This window comes from Pseudophryne corroboree, chromosome 6 (genome assembly GCF_028390025.1).
Source record: "Pseudophryne corroboree isolate aPseCor3 chromosome 6, aPseCor3.hap2, whole genome shotgun sequence".
Lineage (NCBI taxonomy): Eukaryota > Metazoa > Chordata > Amphibia > Anura > Myobatrachidae > Pseudophryne > Pseudophryne corroboree.
The window spans coordinates 280,209,883-280,231,429 of NC_086449.1; the positions used below are offsets into that span (position 1 = coordinate 280,209,883).

At 46.0% G+C, this 21,547-nt stretch overlaps 1 protein-coding gene across 2 annotated transcripts in view; it reads left to right on the forward strand.

Moving 5' to 3' along the window:
- DMXL2 (Dmx like 2) overlaps window positions 1-21,547 on the forward strand; it is a 401,239-nt gene that overhangs the window by 260,606 nt on the left and 119,086 nt on the right. For both annotated transcript variants that reach the window (XM_063926075.1, XM_063926076.1), the window contains exons 25-26: window positions 6,433-6,624; window positions 20,660-20,736. In XM_063926075.1, coding sequence (XP_063782145.1) covers window positions 6,433-6,624; window positions 20,660-20,736 — 269 coding nt within the window. The remainder of the gene's footprint in view (window positions 1-6,432; window positions 6,625-20,659; window positions 20,737-21,547) is intronic.

The following is a 21,547-nucleotide window of genomic DNA, read 5'->3' on the forward strand; positions in this document are numbered from 1 at the left end:
GAAAAGAATATATTACCAAGGTAATAGGCCCGGCGCTGTTAAATTGAGATACTTGTCTTTAAGCAGCTGTTTAAAGGGGAAGTTAGCCCCTAGAAGTAACACAAGGAAAAGATATATATATATATATATATATATACATACATACAGCGCTTTAAAACTGGTTATGTAAAACCAATTATACTTTATTACATAAAGGTTGTTGCAACAGATAAAAAAAATAATTTTTAAAAATAAATGAGTGTAAAATAGGGCAAGCACAGCAATTTGTTTGGTATATTACCTAATATACCAAATAAATTGCTGTGCCTGCCCTATTTGGCATATATCTTTTCCTTATGATATTGGTTACTACTTGAGAAATGGGAGAATTTTGACTATACCATGAAGGAGGTGGTGACAGAAAAGAAGCTAGGTTTATGTAAAGAAACTGAGTGAGGTGTCAATGATGGCTTTGTGGAGGTTGGCTTGGGGTACAGAGGAGAGTGTGGTGGTGTCAACCATGAGGATGATAGAAATAGGCGTATCTACATTGAAGTGTTTATGGTAGCATTGGGATATCCAGGTACAAATGACCATCTTAACTCCTGCAAAATAAATCCCTGTTGTGCAGTGTGATGAAATATACATGTAGTGCCTTTCTTTCCTTTGCCTTCACTCATATTGTAATTTCATATTCCACTACTTATTTCCATTAAATAATGTCCTCTTTCTATGAGTGGTTATTACACTTCTTGACCTTCAGTGTGTACTGGGTTTTGCTAGAATTATCACACATTCCCTTCTTTGTTATTAACTTGGTTTAAAGCTCCCAACAATATCAGTGATATCAGTGTTCATATAAATTATTAATCAAAACATTAGTTTCCAAATGTTCTTCAGTTGGGTATTTGAATTTACATCTCCATTTATAATACATTTAAAATTGACAGGCCTAGAAATGTTTTGGTCGGTTGCCATAGTACCCTCATTAGTCTGTATATCCTAATTCTTTAGTCATCCTATTTACAAAATAACTTGTGATGTCCTAGAACATTGTATTATCTTGTCTGTCTGTTATGTATTACTACATTTAATCCACGGATGACCCAGTTAGCAACATTGTATGTCTGCCTTGTACTTTAGATCTTTCAATTTTATAAAAAGAAGTCTTTGAATCTGCAGCAGGGCACTTGTAATTCTTTAATGAATAGCAAAGGCCAAAATGTGTCTTTAAAATGAGAGCAGCTTAATAAGCCATATGCTCCTTTTATATTTCTCTCTCTTTATGCTGATATTTTATCTTTACTTCACTCTTACATTTTCTTGAAATGATTTCATAGAAGACAAGGAACAGGTTTGTCCTGTACAGTTTAATGATGTTTTAATGTCAAGTGTTACATGACCATGGATTATTTTATGTTTGACCTCACAAGTACATTGATTATACTGAATGTGTAGCCTTGAGTAACTTTTTTATTACAGTTTTTTTCAGTACAAGGAAAGTACATCTATAAAGTTCTTGGTCTTCTCAATTTGTAAAGCGAGACGAGTGGATTTACAGGCGTAAACTTTATGTAACGTAACTTATGGTGTGCTGTTCGTTGGGAGACCATGTGAATTGATCTTTGATTTAGATTATCTGTAATTTGATGCACTATTGCCTATCTGGGACTGAACAAGTCTGCCCACTCACCGTTTTGCTGGAGCATCTAGTAGCCACTTATGACAACAGGCCTTGTGGTCAGACAGGTTTTTGCTTGCTGGTCCACTCAGTATACGCTTTAACAATTGCTGTCCTTGAACAATTCACTAGTGTAGCCATTTTGTTAGTGCTTGCACAGTTGCTGCTTGTGCCAAGGGCCTGAGTCAACAATGGATTCAGAAGACACAGCAGTCCACGCTCAACTGCATCCGACACCAACACTGCATCCACCTCAATCAGGCCCAAAGTTACTTTTTTGTTCTGCTCCCAACTCCGAATAAGCTCCAGGCTTGCCATCTCCCCATATTTTAATATTAATTTACTCAATCCTACAGCCTTCATTTATTTTTAATGTCTCTAAACACATTTAATTGTTATTTTTTTAACTATTCCTTTGACCGTTTTGGATGAAGAACCTAGTCGACTTGCAGAGCTTGCCATTCAGCAGGCTGCGTTTTTTTTGTTTCTACATTATTTCAGAATCTTCTCCAAAAGCTCTTTTTGTTAATGCTAATTAAATGCGGGAGTGCTTGGAGGTGTGGCTTAGGCGCTTATAGTGAGTATGATGTAGTTCGGGTATACAGTTTAGTGACTTTAAAGTGGCACAATACCCAATCTTGAAAATGTTTGCTTCAGTACTCCATGATAGTTGACCACCCTAATCAAGTCTTTACCCAGAACTAAGAAGGGCCAAAGTTGAGAGCCCACTGTACTACATATAAAACCCATTTTCTAACCCATGTTATACCCACTATTGAGCCTACATCTGATACCCAACCAACAGTAAATTAAAACGCCAAACGCCACGGGAAATAAATTGACAGGGACAAAATGTGTACTTTAAAAAACTAAGATTTAAACCGGCTTCCGAAGTGCCCAGAAGGAAGGTCAAGGAATGAGAGAGATGAAACTTGGAGGTATCAACCCATTTTCTGTTCACACCACATAATGTAGAGTTTCTCGGCTTGTAGCGTGGTAAGAGAAAAACCTTTAGCTTTCAAAAGCTCAGTTTTAAAAGCCAGGCCGTTAAAGCCAACCTAGGAAAGTCCTCTTGTAGAAACGAACCTTGTTGCAGCAGGTCTGGTCATAGTGGAAGAGGCCACCTGGGACCTGAAAGTGTGGAGCCACTAGGATTACCATCACCTGTTGACCCTTGTTGTACTTGAGTACCCAAGGTACCATTGGGGCCAGGAAATATACACTAGATGAAAATCCCATGGAACAGTCTTGTCATCCACTGTGGGTCCCTGGATCTATCACAAAACTATGGAACCTTGAAGTTCATGAGGTCCACCTGCGGAGGCCCCACTTCCAACTAACTTCCAACTAACTGTTGGAAGACCTCTGTATTGAGACCATTCCCCCGGGAGAATCTTGGTTCTGCTGAAGAAGTCTGCGTCCCAATTTTCTACTCCTGGTATAAACTCCATTGAGAGTGGCGGAACACAGGCCTCTGCCCAGGAAAAGATTTGGGCTGCCTCCGCCATCACTGCCATGCTCTTTGTGCCTCCCTGAGGATTTACTTTTGCCACCGCCGTACCGTTGTCTGGCTGAATACGAATTGGCCGGCTAGGATGGACTGAGTCCCCAAGAGAGCAGAAAGATGGCTCGGCGGTGACCAAAGGCCTTGGAGCCTAAGATGTAATGTCACTACACTTCTTCTTAGGAGACATCCATCCGTGGTCACAATGATCCACTTCGGAGTAACCAAGGATCGTCCCTGGAGGAGATGATCGGAAACCAGCCACCATTGGCGAGATTCAGTGCTGTCGGGAAGAATGAGAAACTAAGAAGAGAAGGATGCTGAGCAGTCCCATCCAATTTTGGAGAATTTCCCACTGGAAATCCCTGCAAATGGAACCTGGAATACTGAGAGGTGGAGACCATTGTGTCCAATAACTTCATGCACAACAGGATCGACTGATGAGGCACTGCCAGTACTGTTGTGACCAAGTTTTGTAGGGTCCGTGTTTTGGATTCCGGCTGAAGAGAAGTGTTTGTGATCACCCCTAGAAACTGAAGGCGCTGACAAGGTATAAGGGGAGATTTCTTGAAATTCAGGATCCAGACGTAATCCTGAAGTATTTGAACCCTGCAATTTAGGTGCTTTTATAGCTGTAAAGCTGAGTTGGCCTTCAGTAGTTGATAGTCTACAAAAGGTATGATCATGATAAACCGTCCTTATGTAGCAAACTCACAATCACTGACAGTATCTTGGTGGAAACACATAGAGCCATGGTTATACCAATTGATAGGGCCTGGAATTGATAGTGATCTGGATGCAAATACAAAACTAAGAAGAGAATGATTAAAAAAAAAAAAAATGTTGGACACCATGCTGTGTATTACTGATCAGAGAGATCCCATTTGAATTTGATCCACCCACAACCTGGTGTTCAAGGTGCGAAGATTCAAAATCGGCTGGAATGAGCTGTTCGGCTTCCGAACCAGGAACAAGTTGGAGTAAAAACCAAGTTTCTGTTCCAGCGGTGAAAGTAGAGCAAAGACACCATTTGAGAGGAGAGACTTGATAGTGTGGCCTACTGGCCTCCCTTTTTTCCACATCTTGGGAAAGAGTGGTAGCAAAAAAATGCTTTGGTGGCAGACTCCTGAGGTCGATTACATCGCCCCTGACCAGCACCCAGGCATCTGAAGACGACTCCACCCAGCAGTCTCCAAACTGGAGCAACCGACCCGCAACTTGCGAGTGGAGAGAGCTTGTCAGGCGCTAGACTTTTCCAGATCATTGCCCCTGAGCACTGGTTGGCACTAAAAAAATCTGCCATTAGAAGCCAAAACCCGTGCTGGAGGAAAAAGCGGCCTCTGGGAGAGTGGCCTGTAGTGGATGCGGCACCCAGAAAGGAGGAGGGAAAAACTCAAGTGTGGACCTTTCTGTTTAGGAGTAGCCACTGGAAGAAAAGTGCCTTTCCCATCGGTAAACTGGGCAAAAATCATATCCAGTTCTGGCCCAAGAGGCCACCTCACCAAACAGAAGGGATTTCAAGTGGCCCCTAATTCCAAGCGCAGAGTCAAAGGGCCTTCCGAGCCAAGCTGGCCATATCCGAAAACCCTGGAAATCACCTAAGCATTGACTTGCACGGCCTCATACCCAAAATCAGCTGCACCACGAAGCTGTTCCTTCAAGTTCAGTAGATAATCCCTGGATAAATCACTGTGAAACCCTGCGATGAGTCTGCCGGCCCAAGTTCCCTAGTTCGAGACATCCATGCCGAGGCTATGATAGGTTGGATAATGACCCCGGAGCATACAAAAATGGATTAGAGACAACTTTACAATTTTTATCTAGTGAACCCCTAAAGAACATGAGCCCTGAACAGGAAGAGCTGTGTGTTCAGCTAAATACGCCACCGCAGCGCCAACCTTGGGAGACAATTCCCACATGGTACATGATCCTCTGGAAGTGGATAAAGTGAAGCAAATTTGTCAGGAATGGAGACATTATTACCTGGCGCCTTCCAAGCCTCCTTTAGAATGGAGTGACTTGAAGAAGGAAAGCAACAATCTTCTTGCACCAATGCTTGATAGGACCCACAGCCTCTCATTGGGAATCTATATCTAAACAGTCCAGAGAGTGGCACACAGCAGCTTTGAGGTGTTCCACGCCATGATGACACCAGTCTCCGCAAGTGCACCCTCCTCCACCTCTGTATCCACAACTTCTGATTGAGCACTAGAAGGAGAAAGACGCTTAAGAGTCCCATGCAGCTTAGGATCTTCAAAAAAGAAGCCGAGGCAGATCAGACAGATCTTGAAGAACCGTATCGCCAAGGGACTCTGCACTGAGAAACCAGGTGCAGCAGCCGTCCGAATCTTATCAATTAGTGGATGTACTACAAACATTACTAAGCTGGAGACCAACCGACCTAAAGCCAAAGCACTTGGTATGCCCCAAAACGGGTTGCTTGTACAAAGCAATTTCTGAGATAGAGCTGCCCCTGTAAAAGCCGGCGAAATAGAGCTGCCACCTGGCACCCTCCTAAAAGGGCTAGAGCGCGCCCTGTCCCTGGTCCATTTAGGTCTCACAGGAGACAGGAGTAATCTGGAGGAGTTCTGTCGGTCAGCGCACCCCGTCCTCTCTCCCCACTACACCAGTAGCTAGCTAGTTCTGTCCTGTGTGGGCCACTGGGACTCTACCTTAAGCACAACTTACAAATTTTTGCAATGATGAGATACTATGGGGTCTATTCATGAAGCAGTGAAAACTGTGGAGAAGTGAGCCAGTTGAGAAGAACCAATCAGCACTGAAGTAACATCTATAATTTGCATACTACAAAATCATACAGAGCAGCTGATTGGTTGCCATGGACAACTTCTCCACTGGCTCACTTCTCCACTCTTTTCACTGCTTCATGAATAGACCCCATAATCTCAATATTGACGTTATGCTAAAATAAAAAAATAATTATTTCATTCTGGTGATACTTTTAGAATGTTTTTGTATACATTGCAGCTAACTGGTTAGATTTATTAACCGATTTAAGTCTGGAGTTGTGAATTCTCATTTCATAGTAATATGGCAGTGTCCTCTTAGAAATACATACATGTGTATCAGAGTTAATTGTAATACCCAAGTAAAGGTAAAATGTTAGTGTTCACCAGTGTTTAGAACATAAATTATACTTTAGGTTTGGTTTCATGTAGACTAAAGATCCATGTATTTTTTGATTTTATTTTTAGTTATTTTGTATGCCCCATACATGAATTGATGTTTGACTTATTTTCGCGCACAGGAAACAACAGTAAAGCAACTTCAGTCGCCACTTCCACTACCTACAACCCTCCCGTTATTATCAGCAAGCATTGCTGTGACAAAAACTGTGATCGCTAACCCTGTGCTGTACCTGAACAATCACATTCATGATATTCTGTACACTATTGTTCAGATGAAGGATCCCCCGCACCAAGACAACAAGGATCCAAAGGTAATTCTAAAACCCCCATGAATGCAGTCCATACCATCTAAAAGGGAACTCTATGTATTTTACAGTCCATAATTAACTCTACTAATATGTTGTCTGTAATATTATTATTATTATTATTATTACAATTATTTATAGAGCACACATATTCTGCAGTGCTTTACAGAGAATTTTTGGCCATTCACATTAATCCCTTCCTCATTGGAGCTTACAATCTATATTCCCTACCACATGTACCTGTACACACATTTACACTACAGTTAATTTTTTATTTTTGGAGCCAGATAACCTACCAGTACTGTATATTTTTTGGGGGATTGTGGGAGGACACAGTAGTACTCAGAGGAAGCCCATGCAATCACAGGAAGAATATACAAACGCCACACAGTTAGGGCTGTAATGGGAATCAAACCCATTACCTCAGTACTGAGAGGCAGTGATGCTAACCATCACATTATCCCATCTTGACTCATGAAAAAGTGCATAGTACAGATGTACATTATTCTTTTACATCCTTTCTGTAGTCCTGCTAAACAGCCCTTGAAGTCGTACCATGCCGTGGTGGGACTCTGTAGCGCAGAGCGTCTTTTTTTGCTTTCTTCCCCGCAAAAAATGCATCTTAGATACAAAGTAATGTATTATAATGCACAAGCAGCTTCTGCTAATTTAAAATGATATGCTGCATGCCTATATTGTCTGTGTAATTGCAGCTCTATCTGCATCCAAAATGCCATGTTACAGTATTTCCATGAAAACACTATAGCTTAGCATTTTGTATGCAAATACAGTGGCAGTCACACACAGAATATAGGCATGCTGCATATCATTTTAATCAGCAGAAGCTGCATGTGCGTCCTATTACATTACTGTGCTACCAAGTCACACGGCACTCACGCATTATGTGTAACGCAACTTGTAGCTCGCAGTGCAAAGAGGACAACTCTAACATCAGATTTATTATTTTCTGCAGAATGTAGGTTTCTTCTCATATTCAAACCTAGCAGTGTCAATGGAAAGCAAAATTAAAGCCCCAATTTCTCTTACGTCCTAGAAGATGTTGGGGACTCCGTAAGGACCATGGGGTATAGACGGGCTTCGCAGGAGACATGGGCACTATAAAGAACTTTAGAATGGGTGTGCACTGGCTCCTCCCTCTTTGCCCCTCCTCCAGACCTCAGTTAGATCCTGTGCCCAGAGGAGACTGGGTGCATTACAGGGGAGCTCTCCTGAGTTTCTCTGAAAAAATAATTTTGATAGGTTTTTTATTTTCAGGGAGCACTGCTGGCAACAGGCTCCCTGCATCGTGGGACTGAGGGGAGAGAAGCAGACCTACTTAAATGATAGGCTCTGATTCTTAGGCTACTGGACACCATTAGCTCCAGAGGGTCGGAACGCAGGTCTCACCCTCGCCGTTCGTCCCGAAGCCGCGCCGCCGTCCTCCTCACAGAGCCGGAAGATAGAAGCCGGGTGAGTATAAGAAGACAGAAGACTTCACAGGCGGCAGAAGACTTCAGATTTTCTCTGAGGTAACGCTGCGCGCCATTGCTCCCACACACAACACACACTGCAGGCACTGATGGGTACAGGGTGCAGGGGGAGGCGCCTTGGGCAGCAATAATAAACCTCTAGGGCTGGCTAACAGGCATATATAGGCTGCGGAGGCAATAGATATTAAAATCCCCCGCCAGTTTTGAAAAATTGAGCGGGACCGAAGCCCGCCGCTGAGGGGGCGGAGCTTAATCCCACAGCACTAACCAGCGCCATTTTCTCCACAGCACACTGCAGAGAAGCTGCTCCCCGGACTCTCCCCTGCTGAACACGGTGACACAGGGCAAAAAAGAGGGGGGGGGGGGCACTTGTAAGGCGCAGTGAGTGTATAGATAGACATATATTTATGTAAAAGCACTGTTTATCTGGGAATCTTGTTTCCAGTGTCAGTGGGGGTGTCGGTACGCGTGTGTCGGCATGTCTGAAGCAGAAGGCTCATCTAAGGAGGAGGTGTAGCATATGATTGTGGTGTCTCCGTTGGCAACGCCGACACATGATTGGATGGATATGCTGAATGTTTTAAATGCAAATGTGTCTTTCTCTGACGTCCTAGTGGATGCTGGGAACTCCGTAAGGACCATGGGGAATAGACGGGCTCCGTAGGAGACTGGGCACTCTAAAAGAAAGATTAGGTACTATCTGGTGTGCACTGGCTCCTCCCTCTATGCCCCTCCTCCAGACCTCCGTTAGATTTCTGTGCTCGGCCGAGCTGGATGCACACTAGGGGCTCTCCTGAGCTCCTAGAAAGAAAGTATACTTTAGGTTTTTTATTTTACAGTGAGACCTGCTGGCAACAGGCTCACTGCAACGAGGGACTAAGGGGAGATGAAGCGAACCTACCTGCTTGCAGCTAGCTTGGGCTTCTTAGGCTACTGGACACCATTAGCTCCAGAGGGATCGACCGCAGGACCCGTCCTTGGTGTTCGTTCCCGGAGCCGCGCTGCCGTCCCCCTTACAGAGCCAGAAGCATGAAGATGGTCCAGAAAATCGGCGGCAGAAGACTTCAGTCTTCACCAAGGTAGCGCACAGCACTGCAGCTGTGCGCCATTGCTCCTCATGTACACCTCACACTCCGGTCACTGATGGGTGCAGGGCGCTGGTGGAGGGGGGCGCCCTGAGGGCAATATAAACACCTTGGCTGGCAAAATAATCACAATATATAGCCCCAGAGGCTATATATGTGATAAATACCCCTGCCAGAATCCATAAAAAAGCGGGAGAGAAGTCCGCGGAGCTATCTCCCTCAGCACACTGGCGCCATTTTCTCTTCACAGTGCAGCTGGAAGACAGCTCCCCAGGCTCTCCCCTGTAGTTTTCAGGCTCAAAGGGTTAAAAAGAGAGGGGGGGCACTAAATTTAGGCGCAATATTGTATATACAAGCAGCTATTGGGGAAAATTCACTCAGTTATAGTGTTAATCCCCACATTATATAGCGCTCTGGTGTGTGCTGGCATACTCTCTCTCTGTCTCCCCAAAGGGCTTTGTGGGGTCCTGTCCTCAGTCAGAGCATTCCCTGTGTGTGTGCGGTGTGTCGGTACGGCTGTGTCGACATGTTTTGATGAGGAGGCTTATGTGGTGACGGAGCAGATGCCGATAAATGTGATGTCGCCCCCTGTGGGGCTGACACCAGAGTGGATGGGTAGGTGGAAGGTATTAACCGACAGTGTCAACTCCTTACATAAAAGGCTGGATGACGTAACAGCTATGGGACAGCCGGCTTCTCAGCCCGCGCCTGCCCAGGCATCTCAAAGGCCATCAGGGGCTCAAAAACGCCCGCTCCCTCAGATGGCAGACACAGATGTCGACACGGAGTCTGACTCCAGTGTCGACGAGGTTGAGACATATACACAATCCACTAGGAACATCCGTGACTTGATCCCGGCAATAAAAAATGTGTTACACATTTCTGACATTAACCCAAGTACCACTAAAAAAGGGTTTTATGTTTGGGGAGAAAAAGCAGGCAGTGTTTTGTTCCCCCATCAGATGAGTGAATGAAGTGTGAAAAAGCGTGGGTTCCCCCGATAAGAAACTGGTAATTTCTAAAAAGTTACTGTTGGCGTACCCTTTCCCGCCAGAGGATAAGTTACGCTGGGAGATATCCCATAGGGTGGATAAGGCGCTCACACGTTTGTCAAAAAAGGTGGCACTGCTGTCTTAGGATACGGCCACTTTGAAGGTACCTGTTGATAAAAAGCAGGAGGCTATCCTGAAGTCTGTATTTACACACTCAGGTACTAGACTGAGATCTGCAGATAGTGCTGCTGCAGCGTGGTCTGTGACCCTGTCAAACAGGGATACTAGTTTGCTAACATAAGAGCATATTAAAGACGTCGTCTTATATATGAAGGATGCACAGAGGGATATTTTACCGGCTGGCATCCAGAATTAATGTAATATCCATTCTGTCAGGAGGGTATTAGAGACCCGACACTGGACAGGTGATGCTGACTTTAAAAGGCACATAGATCTGCCTTATAAGGGTGAGGAATTGTTTGGGGGATGGTCTCTGGGACCTCGTATCCACAGCAACAGCTGGGAAGAAAATTTTTTACCTCAGGTTTCCTCACAGCCTAAGAAAGCACTGTATTATCAGGTACAGTCCTTTCGGCTTCAGAAAAGCAAGCGGGTCAAAGGCGCTTCCTTTCTGCACAGAGACAAGGGAAGAAGGAAAAAGCTGCTCCAGTCAGCCAGTTCCCAGAATCAAAATTTTTCCCCCGCTTCCTCTGAGCCCACCGCATGACGCGGGGGCTCCACAGGCGTAGCCAAGTACGGTGGGGGGCCGCCTCAAAAATTTCAGCGATCAGTGGGCTCGCTCACAGGATCCCTGGATCCTTCAAGTAGTATCTCAGGGGTACAAGCTGGAATTCGAGATGTCTCCCCCCCGCCGTTTTCCTCAAATCTGCCTTGCCGACAACTCCCTCGGGCTGGGAGGCTGTGCTAGAGGCAATTCACAAGCTGTATTCCCAGCAGGTGATAGTCAAGGTGCCCCTACTTCAACAAGGAGGGGGTTACTATTCCACACTGTTTGTGGTACCGAAACCGGACGGTTCGGTGAGACCCATTTTAAATTTGAAATCCTTGAACACATACATAAAAAAATTCAAGTTCAAGATGGAATCGCTCAGGGCGGTTATTGCAAGCCTGGACGAGGGGGATTACATGGTATCCCTGGACATCAAGGATGCTTACCTGCATGTCCCCATTTACCATCCTCACCAGGAGTACCTCAGATTTGTGGTACAGGATTGCCATTACCAATTCCAGACACTGCCGTTTGGACTGTCCACGGCACCGAGGGTGTTTACCAAGGTAATGGCAGAAATGATGATACTCTTTCGAAAAAAGGGAGTTTTAATTATCCCGTACTTGGACGTTCTCCTTATAAGGGCGAGGTCCAAGGAGCAGTTGTTGGTCGGAATAGCACTATCTCGGGAAGTGCTACAACAGCACGGATGGATTCTAAACATTCCACAGCTGGTTCCTTCCACACGCCTACTGTTCCTGGGGATGGTTCTGGACACAGAACAGAAAAAAGTGTTTCTCCCGCAGGAGAAAGCCAAGGAGCTGTCATCTCTAGTCAGAAACCTCCTGAAACCAAAACAGGTATCGGTGCATCACTGCACACGAATCCTCAGAAAAATGGTAGCTTCATACGAAGCAATTCCATTCGGCAGGTTCCATGCAAGAACCTTTCAGTGGGACCTCTTGGACAAGTGGTCGGGATCGCATCTTCAGATGCATCGGCTGATAACCCTGTCTCCAAGGACCAGGGTGTCTCTGCTGTGGTGGCTGCAGAGTGCTCTTCTTCTAGAGGGCCGCAGATTCGGCATACAGGACTGGGTCCTGGTGACCACGGATGCCAGCCTTCGAGGCTGGGGGGCAGTCACACAGGGAAGAAATTTCCAAGGACTTTGGTCAAGTCAGGAGTCGTCGCTACACATAAATATTCTGGAACTGAGGGCCATTTACAATGCCCTAAGTCAGGCAATGCCCCTGCTTCAAAACCAGCCGGTACTGATCCAATCAGACAACATCACGGCAGTCGCCCATGTAAACCGACAGGGCGGCACAAGAAGCAGGATGGCGATGGCAGAAGCCACAAGGATTCTCCGATGGGCGGAAAATCACGTCTTAGCACTGTCAGCAGTGTTCATTCCGGGAGTGGACAACTGGGAAGCAGACTTCCTCAGCAGATGCGACCTACACCCGGGAGAGTGGGGACTTCATCCAGAAGTCTTCCAACTGTTGGTAAACCGTTGGGAAAGGCCACAGGTGGACATGATGGCATCCCGCCTCAACAAAAAGCTAAAGAGATATTGCGCCAGGTCAAGGGACCCTCAGGCGATAGCTGTGGACGCTCTAGTGACACCATGGGTGTACCAGTCGGTTTATGTGTTCCCTCCTCTGCCTCTCATACCAAAGGTACTGAGAATAATAAGAAGGCGAGGAGTAAGAACGATACTCGTGGTTCCGGATTGGCCAAGAAGAGCTTGGTACCCAGAACTTCAAGAAATGATATCAGAGGACCCATGGCCTCTACCGCTCAGACAGGATCTGCTACAGCAGGGGCCCTGTCTGTTCCAAGACTTACCGCGGCTGCGTTTGACGGCATGGCGGTTGAATTCCGGATCCTAAAGGAAAAGGGCATTCCGGAGGAAGTCATTCCTACGCTGATAAAAGCTAGGAAAGAAGTAACCGCAAACCATTATCACCGTATTTGGCGAAAATATGTTGCGTGATGTGAGGCCAGGAAGGCCCCTACTGAGGAATTTCAGCTGGGTCGTTTTCTGCACTTCCTACAGTCGGGAGTGACTATGGGCCTAAAATTGGGTTCCATTAAGGTCCAGATTTCGGCTCTGTCGATTTTCTTCCAGAAAGAACTGGCTTCACTGCCTGAAGTTCAGACATTTGTAAAGGGAGTGCTACATGTTCAGCCCCCTTTTGTGCCTCCTGTGGCACCTTGGGATCTCAACGTGGTGTTGAGTTTCCTGAAATCACATTGGTTTGAGCCACTTAAAACTGTGGATTTGAAATATCTCACGTGGAAAGTGGTCATGTTATTGGCCTTGGCTTCGGCCAGGCGTGTGTCAGAATTGGCTGCTTTGTCATGTAAAAGCCCTTATCTGATTTTCTATATGGATAGGGCAGAATTGAGGACTCGTCCCCAGTTTCTCCCTAAGGTGGTATCAGCTTTTCACTTGAACCAACCTATTGTAGTGCCTGCGGCTACTAGGGACTTGGAAGATTCCAAGTTACTGGACGTAGTCAGGGCCTTGAAAATTTATGTTTCCAGGACGGCTGGAGTCAGGAAAACTGACTCGCTTTTTATCCTGTATGCACCCAACAAACTAGGTGCTCCTGCTTCTAAGCAGACTATTGCTCGCTGGATTTGTAGCACAATTCAGCTGGTGCATTCTGCGGCTGGATTGCCGCATCCTAAATCAATAAAAGCCCATTCCACAAGGAAAGTGGGCTCATCTTGGGCGGCTGCCCGAGGGGTCTCGGCTTTACAACTTTGCCGAGCTGCAACTTGGTCAGGGGCAAACACGTTTGCTAAATTTTACAAATTTGATACCCTGGCTGAGGAGGACCTTGAGTTCTCTCATTCGGTGCTGCAGAGTCATCCGCACTCTCCCGCCCATTTGGGAGCTTTGGTATAATCCCCATGGTCCTTACGGAGTTCCCAGCATCCACTAGGACGTCAGAGAAAATAAGATTTTACTCACCGGTAAATCTATTTCTCGTAGTCCGTAGTGGATGCTGGGCGCCCATCCCAAGTGCGGATTGTCTGCAATACTTGTATATAGTTATTGCCTACCTAAAGGGTTATTGTTGAGCCATCTGTTGAGAGGCTCAGTTATATTTCATACTGTTAACTGGGTATAGTATCACGAGTTATACGGTTTGATTGGTGTGGCTGGTATGAGTCTTACCCGGGATTCAAAATCCTTCCTTATTGTGTCAGCTCTTCCGGGCACAGTGTCCTAACTGAGGTCTGGAGGAGGGGCATAGAGGGAGGAGCCAGTGCACACCAGATAGTACCTAATCTTTCTTTTAGAGTGCCCAGTCTCCTGCGGAGCCCGTCTATTCCCCATGGTCTTTACGGAGTTCCCAGCATCCACTACGGACTACGAGAAATAGATTTACCGGTGAGTAAAATCTTATTTTATTACATCAGAGGTTGGACAAAGCAGAGTCCAGGGATGGTACAGGGAATCAATCCATGGCTTTGGCTGTGTCACAGGGCCCTTCAGGGTCTCAGAAACGTCCCCTGTCCCAAATAGCAGACACTGATACCGACACGGATTCTGATTCCAGTGTCGACTACGATGATGCGAGGTTACACCCAAGGGTGGCCAAGAGTATTCATTATATGATTATTGCAATAAAGGATGTTTTACATATCACTGATGACCCCTCTGTCCCTGACAAGAGGGTACACATGTTTAAGGAAAAGAAACCTGAGGTAACCTTTCCCCCATCTCATGAGCTGAACGCGTTATTTGAAAAGGCTTGGGAAACTCCAGACAAGAAACTGCAGATTCCCAAAAGAATTCTTATGGCGTATCATTTCCCTGCGCAGGACAGGTTACGGTGGGAATCCTCACCCAGGGTGGACAAGGTGTTAACGCGCTTGTCCAAAAAGGTGGCGCTGCCGTCTCCAGACACGGCCGCCCTCAAGGATCCTGCTGATCGCAGGCAGGAAACTACCTTGAAGTCAATTTATACACATACGGGGGCCTTGCTCAGACCGGCAATAGCGTCGGCTTGGGTTTGTAGCGCTGTTGCGGCTTGGACGGATACCTTGTCAGCTGACATCGATACCCTGGATAGGGATACCATTTTATTGACCTTAGGTCACATTAAAGACGTAGTCTTATATATGAGAGACGCTCAGAGACGTTGGTCTGCTAGGTTCGAGAGCCAACGCCATGGCGATTTCTGCTAGGCGAGCCCTGTGGCCCCGCCAATGGTTGGGTGATGTCGACTCAAAGAAGCATATGGAAGTTTTGCCTTACAAAGGTGAGGATTTATTTGGGGAAGGTTTCGCGGACCTGGTTTCCACAGCTACCGCGGGCAAATCTACTTTTTTACCTTATGTTTCCACACAGCAAAAGAAAACGCCGCAATATCAGATGCAGTCCTTTCTGTCGCATAAGTCCAGAAGAGGTCGGGGCTCTTCCTTCCTCGCCAGAGGTAAGGGAAAAGGGAAAAAGCAACCTGCTACGGCTAGTTCCCAGGAGCAGAAGTCCTCCCCGGCTTCTACTAAATCCACCGCATGACGCTGGGGCTCCACTGAGGGAGTCTGTGCCGGTGGGGGCACAACTTCGACTCTTCAGCCACGTCTGGGTTCGGTCAGAGGTGGATCCTTGGGCAATAGAAATTGTGTCCCAGGGTTACAAACTGGAATTCGAAGACGTGCCTCCTCGACGGTTTTTCAAATCGGCCTTACCAGCTTCTTCCCCAGAAAGGGAGATAGTTTTAACTGCTATTCAAAAGCTGTGTCAACAACAAGTGGTTGTCAAGGTTCCCCTACTTCAACAGGGGCAGGGGTACTATTCAACCCTGTTTGTGGTCCCGAAACCGGATGGCTCGGTCAGACTCATTTTAAATTTAAAATCCCTAAACCTGTACTTGAAAAAGTTCAAATTCAAGATGGAATCACTTCGGGCAGTTATCTCGAGCCTGGAAGGCGGGGATTTTATGGTGTCACTAGTCATAAAGGATGCATACCTTCATGTCCCCATATATCCCCATCATCAGGCGTACCTGTGATTTGCTGTACAGGAATGTCATTACCAGTTTCAGACGTTGCCGTTTGGGCTCCCACGGCCCCGAGGATTTTCACCAAGGTAATGGCGGAAATGATGGTGCTCCTGCGCCGGCAGGGAGTCACAATTATCCCGTACTTGGACGATCTCCTGATAAAAGCGAGATCAAGAGAACAGTTGCTGAAAAGCGCGTCGCTCTCCTTGAGAGTGCTGCATCAGCATGGCTGGATTCTCAATCTGCCGAAGTCACAGTTGCTTCCAACGACTCGGCTATCTTTCTTGGGCATGATTCTGGACACAGAACAAAAGAGGGTTTTTCTCCCGATGGAAAAAGCCCAGGAACTCCAGATCATGGTCAGAAATCTGTTGAAACCGAAAAGGGTGTCAGTTCATCAATGCACTCGAGTGATGGGGAAAATGGTGGCGTCCTACGAGGCCATCCCCTTCGGCAGGTTTCATGCGAGGACTTTTCAGTGGGATCTTCTGGACAAATGGTCAGGGTCCCATCTTCACATTCATCAGAAAATCAGCCTGTCCCCAAGGGCCAGGGTGTCTCTCCTGTGGTGGCTGCAGAGTGCTCACCTTCTTAGAGGGTCACAGGTTCGGCATTCAGGACTGGGTTCTGGTGACCACGGACGCGAGCCTCCGAGGATGGGGAGCAGTCACGCGAGGAAAAAAATGTCAGGGACTATGGTCAAGCCAGGAGGCTTGTCTACACATCAACGTACTGGAATTGAGGGCCATATACAACGGCCTGCGCCAAGCAGAGACTCTTTTTCGCGGCCTACCGGTTCTGATTCCGTCAGACAACGTCACAGCCGTGGCTCATGTAAACCGACAAGGCGGAACAAGGAGCAGGGTGGCAATGGCGGAAGCCACCAGGATTCTTCGCTGGGCGGAAAATCATGTAAGCGCTTTGACAGCAGTCTTCATTCCGGGAGTGGACAACTGGGAGGCAGACTTCCTCAGCAGACACGATCTCCATCCAGGAGAGTGGGGACTTCATCAAGAAGTTTTTGCAGAGATAACAAGTCTTTGGGGACTTCCTCAAATAGACATGATGGCGTCACGCCTCAACAAGAAGCTTCGGAGGTATTGTGCCAGGTCAAGGGACCCTCAGGCAGTAGCGGTGGACGCCCTAGTGACACCGGGGGTGTTTCGGTCGGTTTATGTGTTTCCTCCTCTTTCACTCATATCAAAGATATTGAGAATCATAAGACGAAAAAGAGTGCGGACAATACTCATTGTTCCCGATTGGCCTCGAAGGGCCTGGTATTCAGATCTTCAGGAAATGCTCACAGAGGATCCGTGACCTCTTCATCTCAGAGAGGACCTGTTGCAACAGAGGCCCTGCGTGTTCCAAGACTTACCGCGGTTACGTTTGACGGCATGGCGGTTGAACGCTGAATCCTAGCTGGAAAAGGCATTCCGGAAGAAGTCATCCCTACTCTGATAAGGGCTAGGAAGGAGGTGACGGCGAAGCATTATCACCGTATCTGGAGAAAGTGTGTATCTTGGTGTGAGGCCAAGAATGCTCCTGCGGAAGATTTCCATCTGGGCCGTTTTCTCCACTTTCTGCAGACAGGAGTGGATATGGGTCTGAAATTAGGCTCCATTAAGGTACAGATTTTGGCCCTATCAATTTTCTTTCAGAAAGAATTGGCTTCTCTCCCGGAAGTCCAGACTTTTGTAAAGGGGGTACTGCACATACAGCCTCCTTTTGTGCCTCCATTGGCACCATGGGACCTTAACGTGGTGTTACAGTTCTTAAAATCTCACTGGTTTGAACCTCTTCAAACGGTAGAATTAAAATTTCTCACTTGGAAGGTGGTCATGTTGTTGGCCTTGGCATCTGCAAGGTGGGTGTCCGAATTGGCGGCCTTGTCTCACAAGAGCCCCTATCTGATTTTCCATGTGGATAGAGCAGAATTGAGGACTTGTCCTCAATTTTTGCCTAAGGTGGTTTCATCGTTTCATATGAATCAACCTATTGTGGTGCCTGTGGCTATGGGGGACTTGGAGGATTCCAAGTCCCTTGACGTAGTCAGGGCATTGAAAATTTATGTAGGCCGGACGGCTCGGGTTAGAAAAACAGAGGCTCTGTTTGTCCTGTATGCAGCCAACAAGGTTGGCGCTCCTGCTTCTAAGCAGATTATTGCTCGCTGGATCTGTAACACGATTCAGCAGGCTCATTCTACGGCTGGATTGCCGTTACCAAATTCGGTTAAGGCCCATTCCACTAGGAAGCTGGGCTCTTCTTGGGAGGCTGCCCGAGGCGTCTCGGCATTACAGCTTTGCCGAGCGGCGACTTGGTCGGGTTCAGACACTTTTGCTAAATTCTACAAGTTTGATACCCTGGCTGATGAGGACCTCATGTTTGCTCAATCGGTGCTGCAGAGTCATCCGCACTCTCCCGCCTGGTTTGGAGCTTTGGTATAAACCCCATGGTCCTTACTGAGTCCCCAGCATCCTCTAGGACATAAGAGAAAATAAGATTTTAAACCTACCGGTAAATCTTTTTCTCCTAGTCCGTAGAGGATGCTGGGCGCCCGTCCCAGTGCGGACTATCTTCTGCAAGACTTGTATATAGTTTTTGCTTACATAAGGGTTATGTTACAGTTTTGATCAGCCTCGGGCTGATGCTGTTTTGTTTCATACTGTTAACTGGTTCGTATATTCCAGGTTATACGGTGTGGATGGTGTGGGCTGGTATGAATCTTGCCCTTAGATTAACAAAAATCCTTCCTCGTACTGTCCGTCTCCTCTGGGCACAGTTTCTCTAACTGAGGTTTGGAGGAGGGGCATAGAGGGAGGAGCCAGTGCACACCCATTCTAAAGTTATTTATAGTGCCCATGTCTCCTGCAGAGCCCGTCTATACCCCATGGTCCTTACAGAGTCCCCAGCATCCTCTACGGACTAGGAGAAAAAGATTTACCGGTAGGTTTAAAATCTTATTTTTGCCTAACTTTCCTAAACAACAATCCTAGCTGGATGCAGGGGATCCACATTACATGGATTTTAAATGTACTTCTTCTTTTTTTTAATCTTTAATATTTGTTTACTTATGACTTCTAGATTTTAACGTGTTTTGTTATGGGATATATAGTAATCTTAATAAAGATTACATTTTGCTATTGTTCTTATCAGTGTCTCTATATAGGAATTTCTTTTACTTTGGTTCCAATTCTATGTACCTGTATATATACTGTGTACAGATGTGCTCACACACACCTATCTGCAAATATCTGCGGCTTAACCACGACTAAACGCAAATCCTAAGCATCTAGTACACTAAGTGAACGAAGATGCTAAATTAAAGAGAAAAAATACAACTTAGTGTAAAAAAGCAAAAGACAGGTTTGATACATCTGACCTGCACAATGCATCGTTATGCCTAATCTGCAATTTTATACTAAATCCTTTTCTCCAAAAATACTAATCCTAAATGCCTAGCACACTGTAAGCACGTGAGACACAAAACTGAGAAAAGTGTGCCTGCATAATACATTGCGTTATGCTCTGTGACTTTATACGAATTCTTTTGTCACAAAAAAACAAAATTTGGGCTTCGCTGCTCCTGATAACACGCAGGTCACAGGTCTATGACTGTGTTCCTATGTATGGACTCGTGGGTACAAAGGCAAACTGAGAGACTGGTCGCTAGGAGACGAACTGAAGCATAGTCTACAGCAGGCATGTCCAAACTGCGGCCCTCCAGCTGTTGAGAAACTACACATCCCAGCATGCCCTGACACAGCTTTAGCATTCTCTGACAGCAAAACTATGTCAGGGCATGCTGGGATGGGTAGTTTCTCAACAGCTGGAGGGCTGCAGTTTGGACATGCCTGGTCTGCAGGAATGGGTCAGAATGAGGTACCAGGGGATAGGCAGAGACAGGACAAGACAATAGCCAAAGTTAGAACCAGGAAGTCACTAGAAGCAGTACCAAGGGAGCAGGCAAGGAAACTAGTTCAGAACACCGGAAAGTGTGCAGGGAGTTCAACAGGAACAGATGCTGGAGATCAGATAGTGAGCCTAATATTCTGGCTCTGAATAGGGCCAAGATACTAACTTAAATAGAGAGGAAGTTTGAATTTGCATGGCCCTTTAAAATTGAAAATGTGATGCGTGGCCCTTTAAAATCCTATGGGAGCCGCCGGCAGCTGGTTATGTCGGCAGTCCCCGCAGCAGCCTGGGACCGCTGGCAGCTAAGTGAACTTCACTGAGGTGGGTGGAAGCAACACCAGGGGACCAGCGCAGCTTTAAATGAGTCCTAAAAGTTAGGAACATTGGGACTGTCTTATATGTGTCACTGCAACTAGAATTGTTATTTCCTGTGAAAACCAGACCAAGACCTGGTTTACACAGTAAGAGCATGTGTTACACTAATATTCACTGGGAAAACAATGACCTGCATTTCCCTGCTACTTTGGTTAGTCTTCCCCTAATGAGTCTTTTTTCATTCCTAGTATCTAATTTAAAAACTCTTGTCCATCAAAATAAAATTTTGCTTTTGCATGTGGTCCATAAGACATGTAGCTCACATTTGTTATGTGACACCGTAACCTGCCCATCTCCTCACAGCTTCTGCACACAAATGCTGCCATATTTTTCATGTTAGATCCCTGCATGTTTTACAAAGTGGCCACATTTGGTCAGGTTCATACATTGCCTACAGTGTCTGATTCAGTGTTCTGTCTATTTTCTCTTACAGGTGTACACACTACACTTATTGGCTGCTTCACTTTCTGCATCAATATATCAGGCCCTTTGTGACAGCCATAGCTACAGGTAAGACAGGGTCGTACTCTGTATTTGTATTCTGCTTCTTTTGCCATGCACTTTTTTTTTTTTAAAGGGACAAATGTACTTTGAGTGTCAGTTTAAAAAGTACCGTATATACTCGAGTATAAGCCGACTTTTTCAGCACATTTTTTTTTATGCTAAAAAAGCCCCCTCGGCTCATACTCGAGTGAGGGTATGTTCTCCGGTCTCTTCCGCGGGTCCTGCAGCCTCTGTGTTGTCCGTGCCGTACTGGGCAAGAACCTGCCTGCTTCTGTGTGCTGGTACCTGGGGCGCACCGCATCCTTGTCAGATGAATGTCGATGCGGCCGCTCTACTCCAGGGCTGTGACCAATAACGTAGCCTTTACAGTTATATTGTTTTTGGTGACCCTCTTTTCCACTTACAGAGCTAGTTTACGGTTTTTCTTTGAAATAAATATTCAAAAACATTTAACCTACTGATGCCTCAATTAATGTAATTTTATTGGTATCTATTTTTATTTTTGAAATTTACCAGTAGCTGCTGCATTTCCCACCCTAGGCTTATACTCAAGTCAATAAGTTTTCCAAGGTTTTTGTGGTAAAATTAGGTGCCTCGGCTTATATTCGGGTCAACTTATACTCGAGTATATACGGTATGTTGCTAAAACAAGAAGCGTTCCGAAAACTGGAATGCTTCCACAGCACTGGCAGACTCTAGTGACAGTGTTAGTAGCTATGGTGGCACGTGAAACAATGGTTACTTTTGTTAAACCTATTTATAAGCATTTAGTAAAGATATTTGTAAATTGCATGTAATTAACAGAAGTGTTATGAGG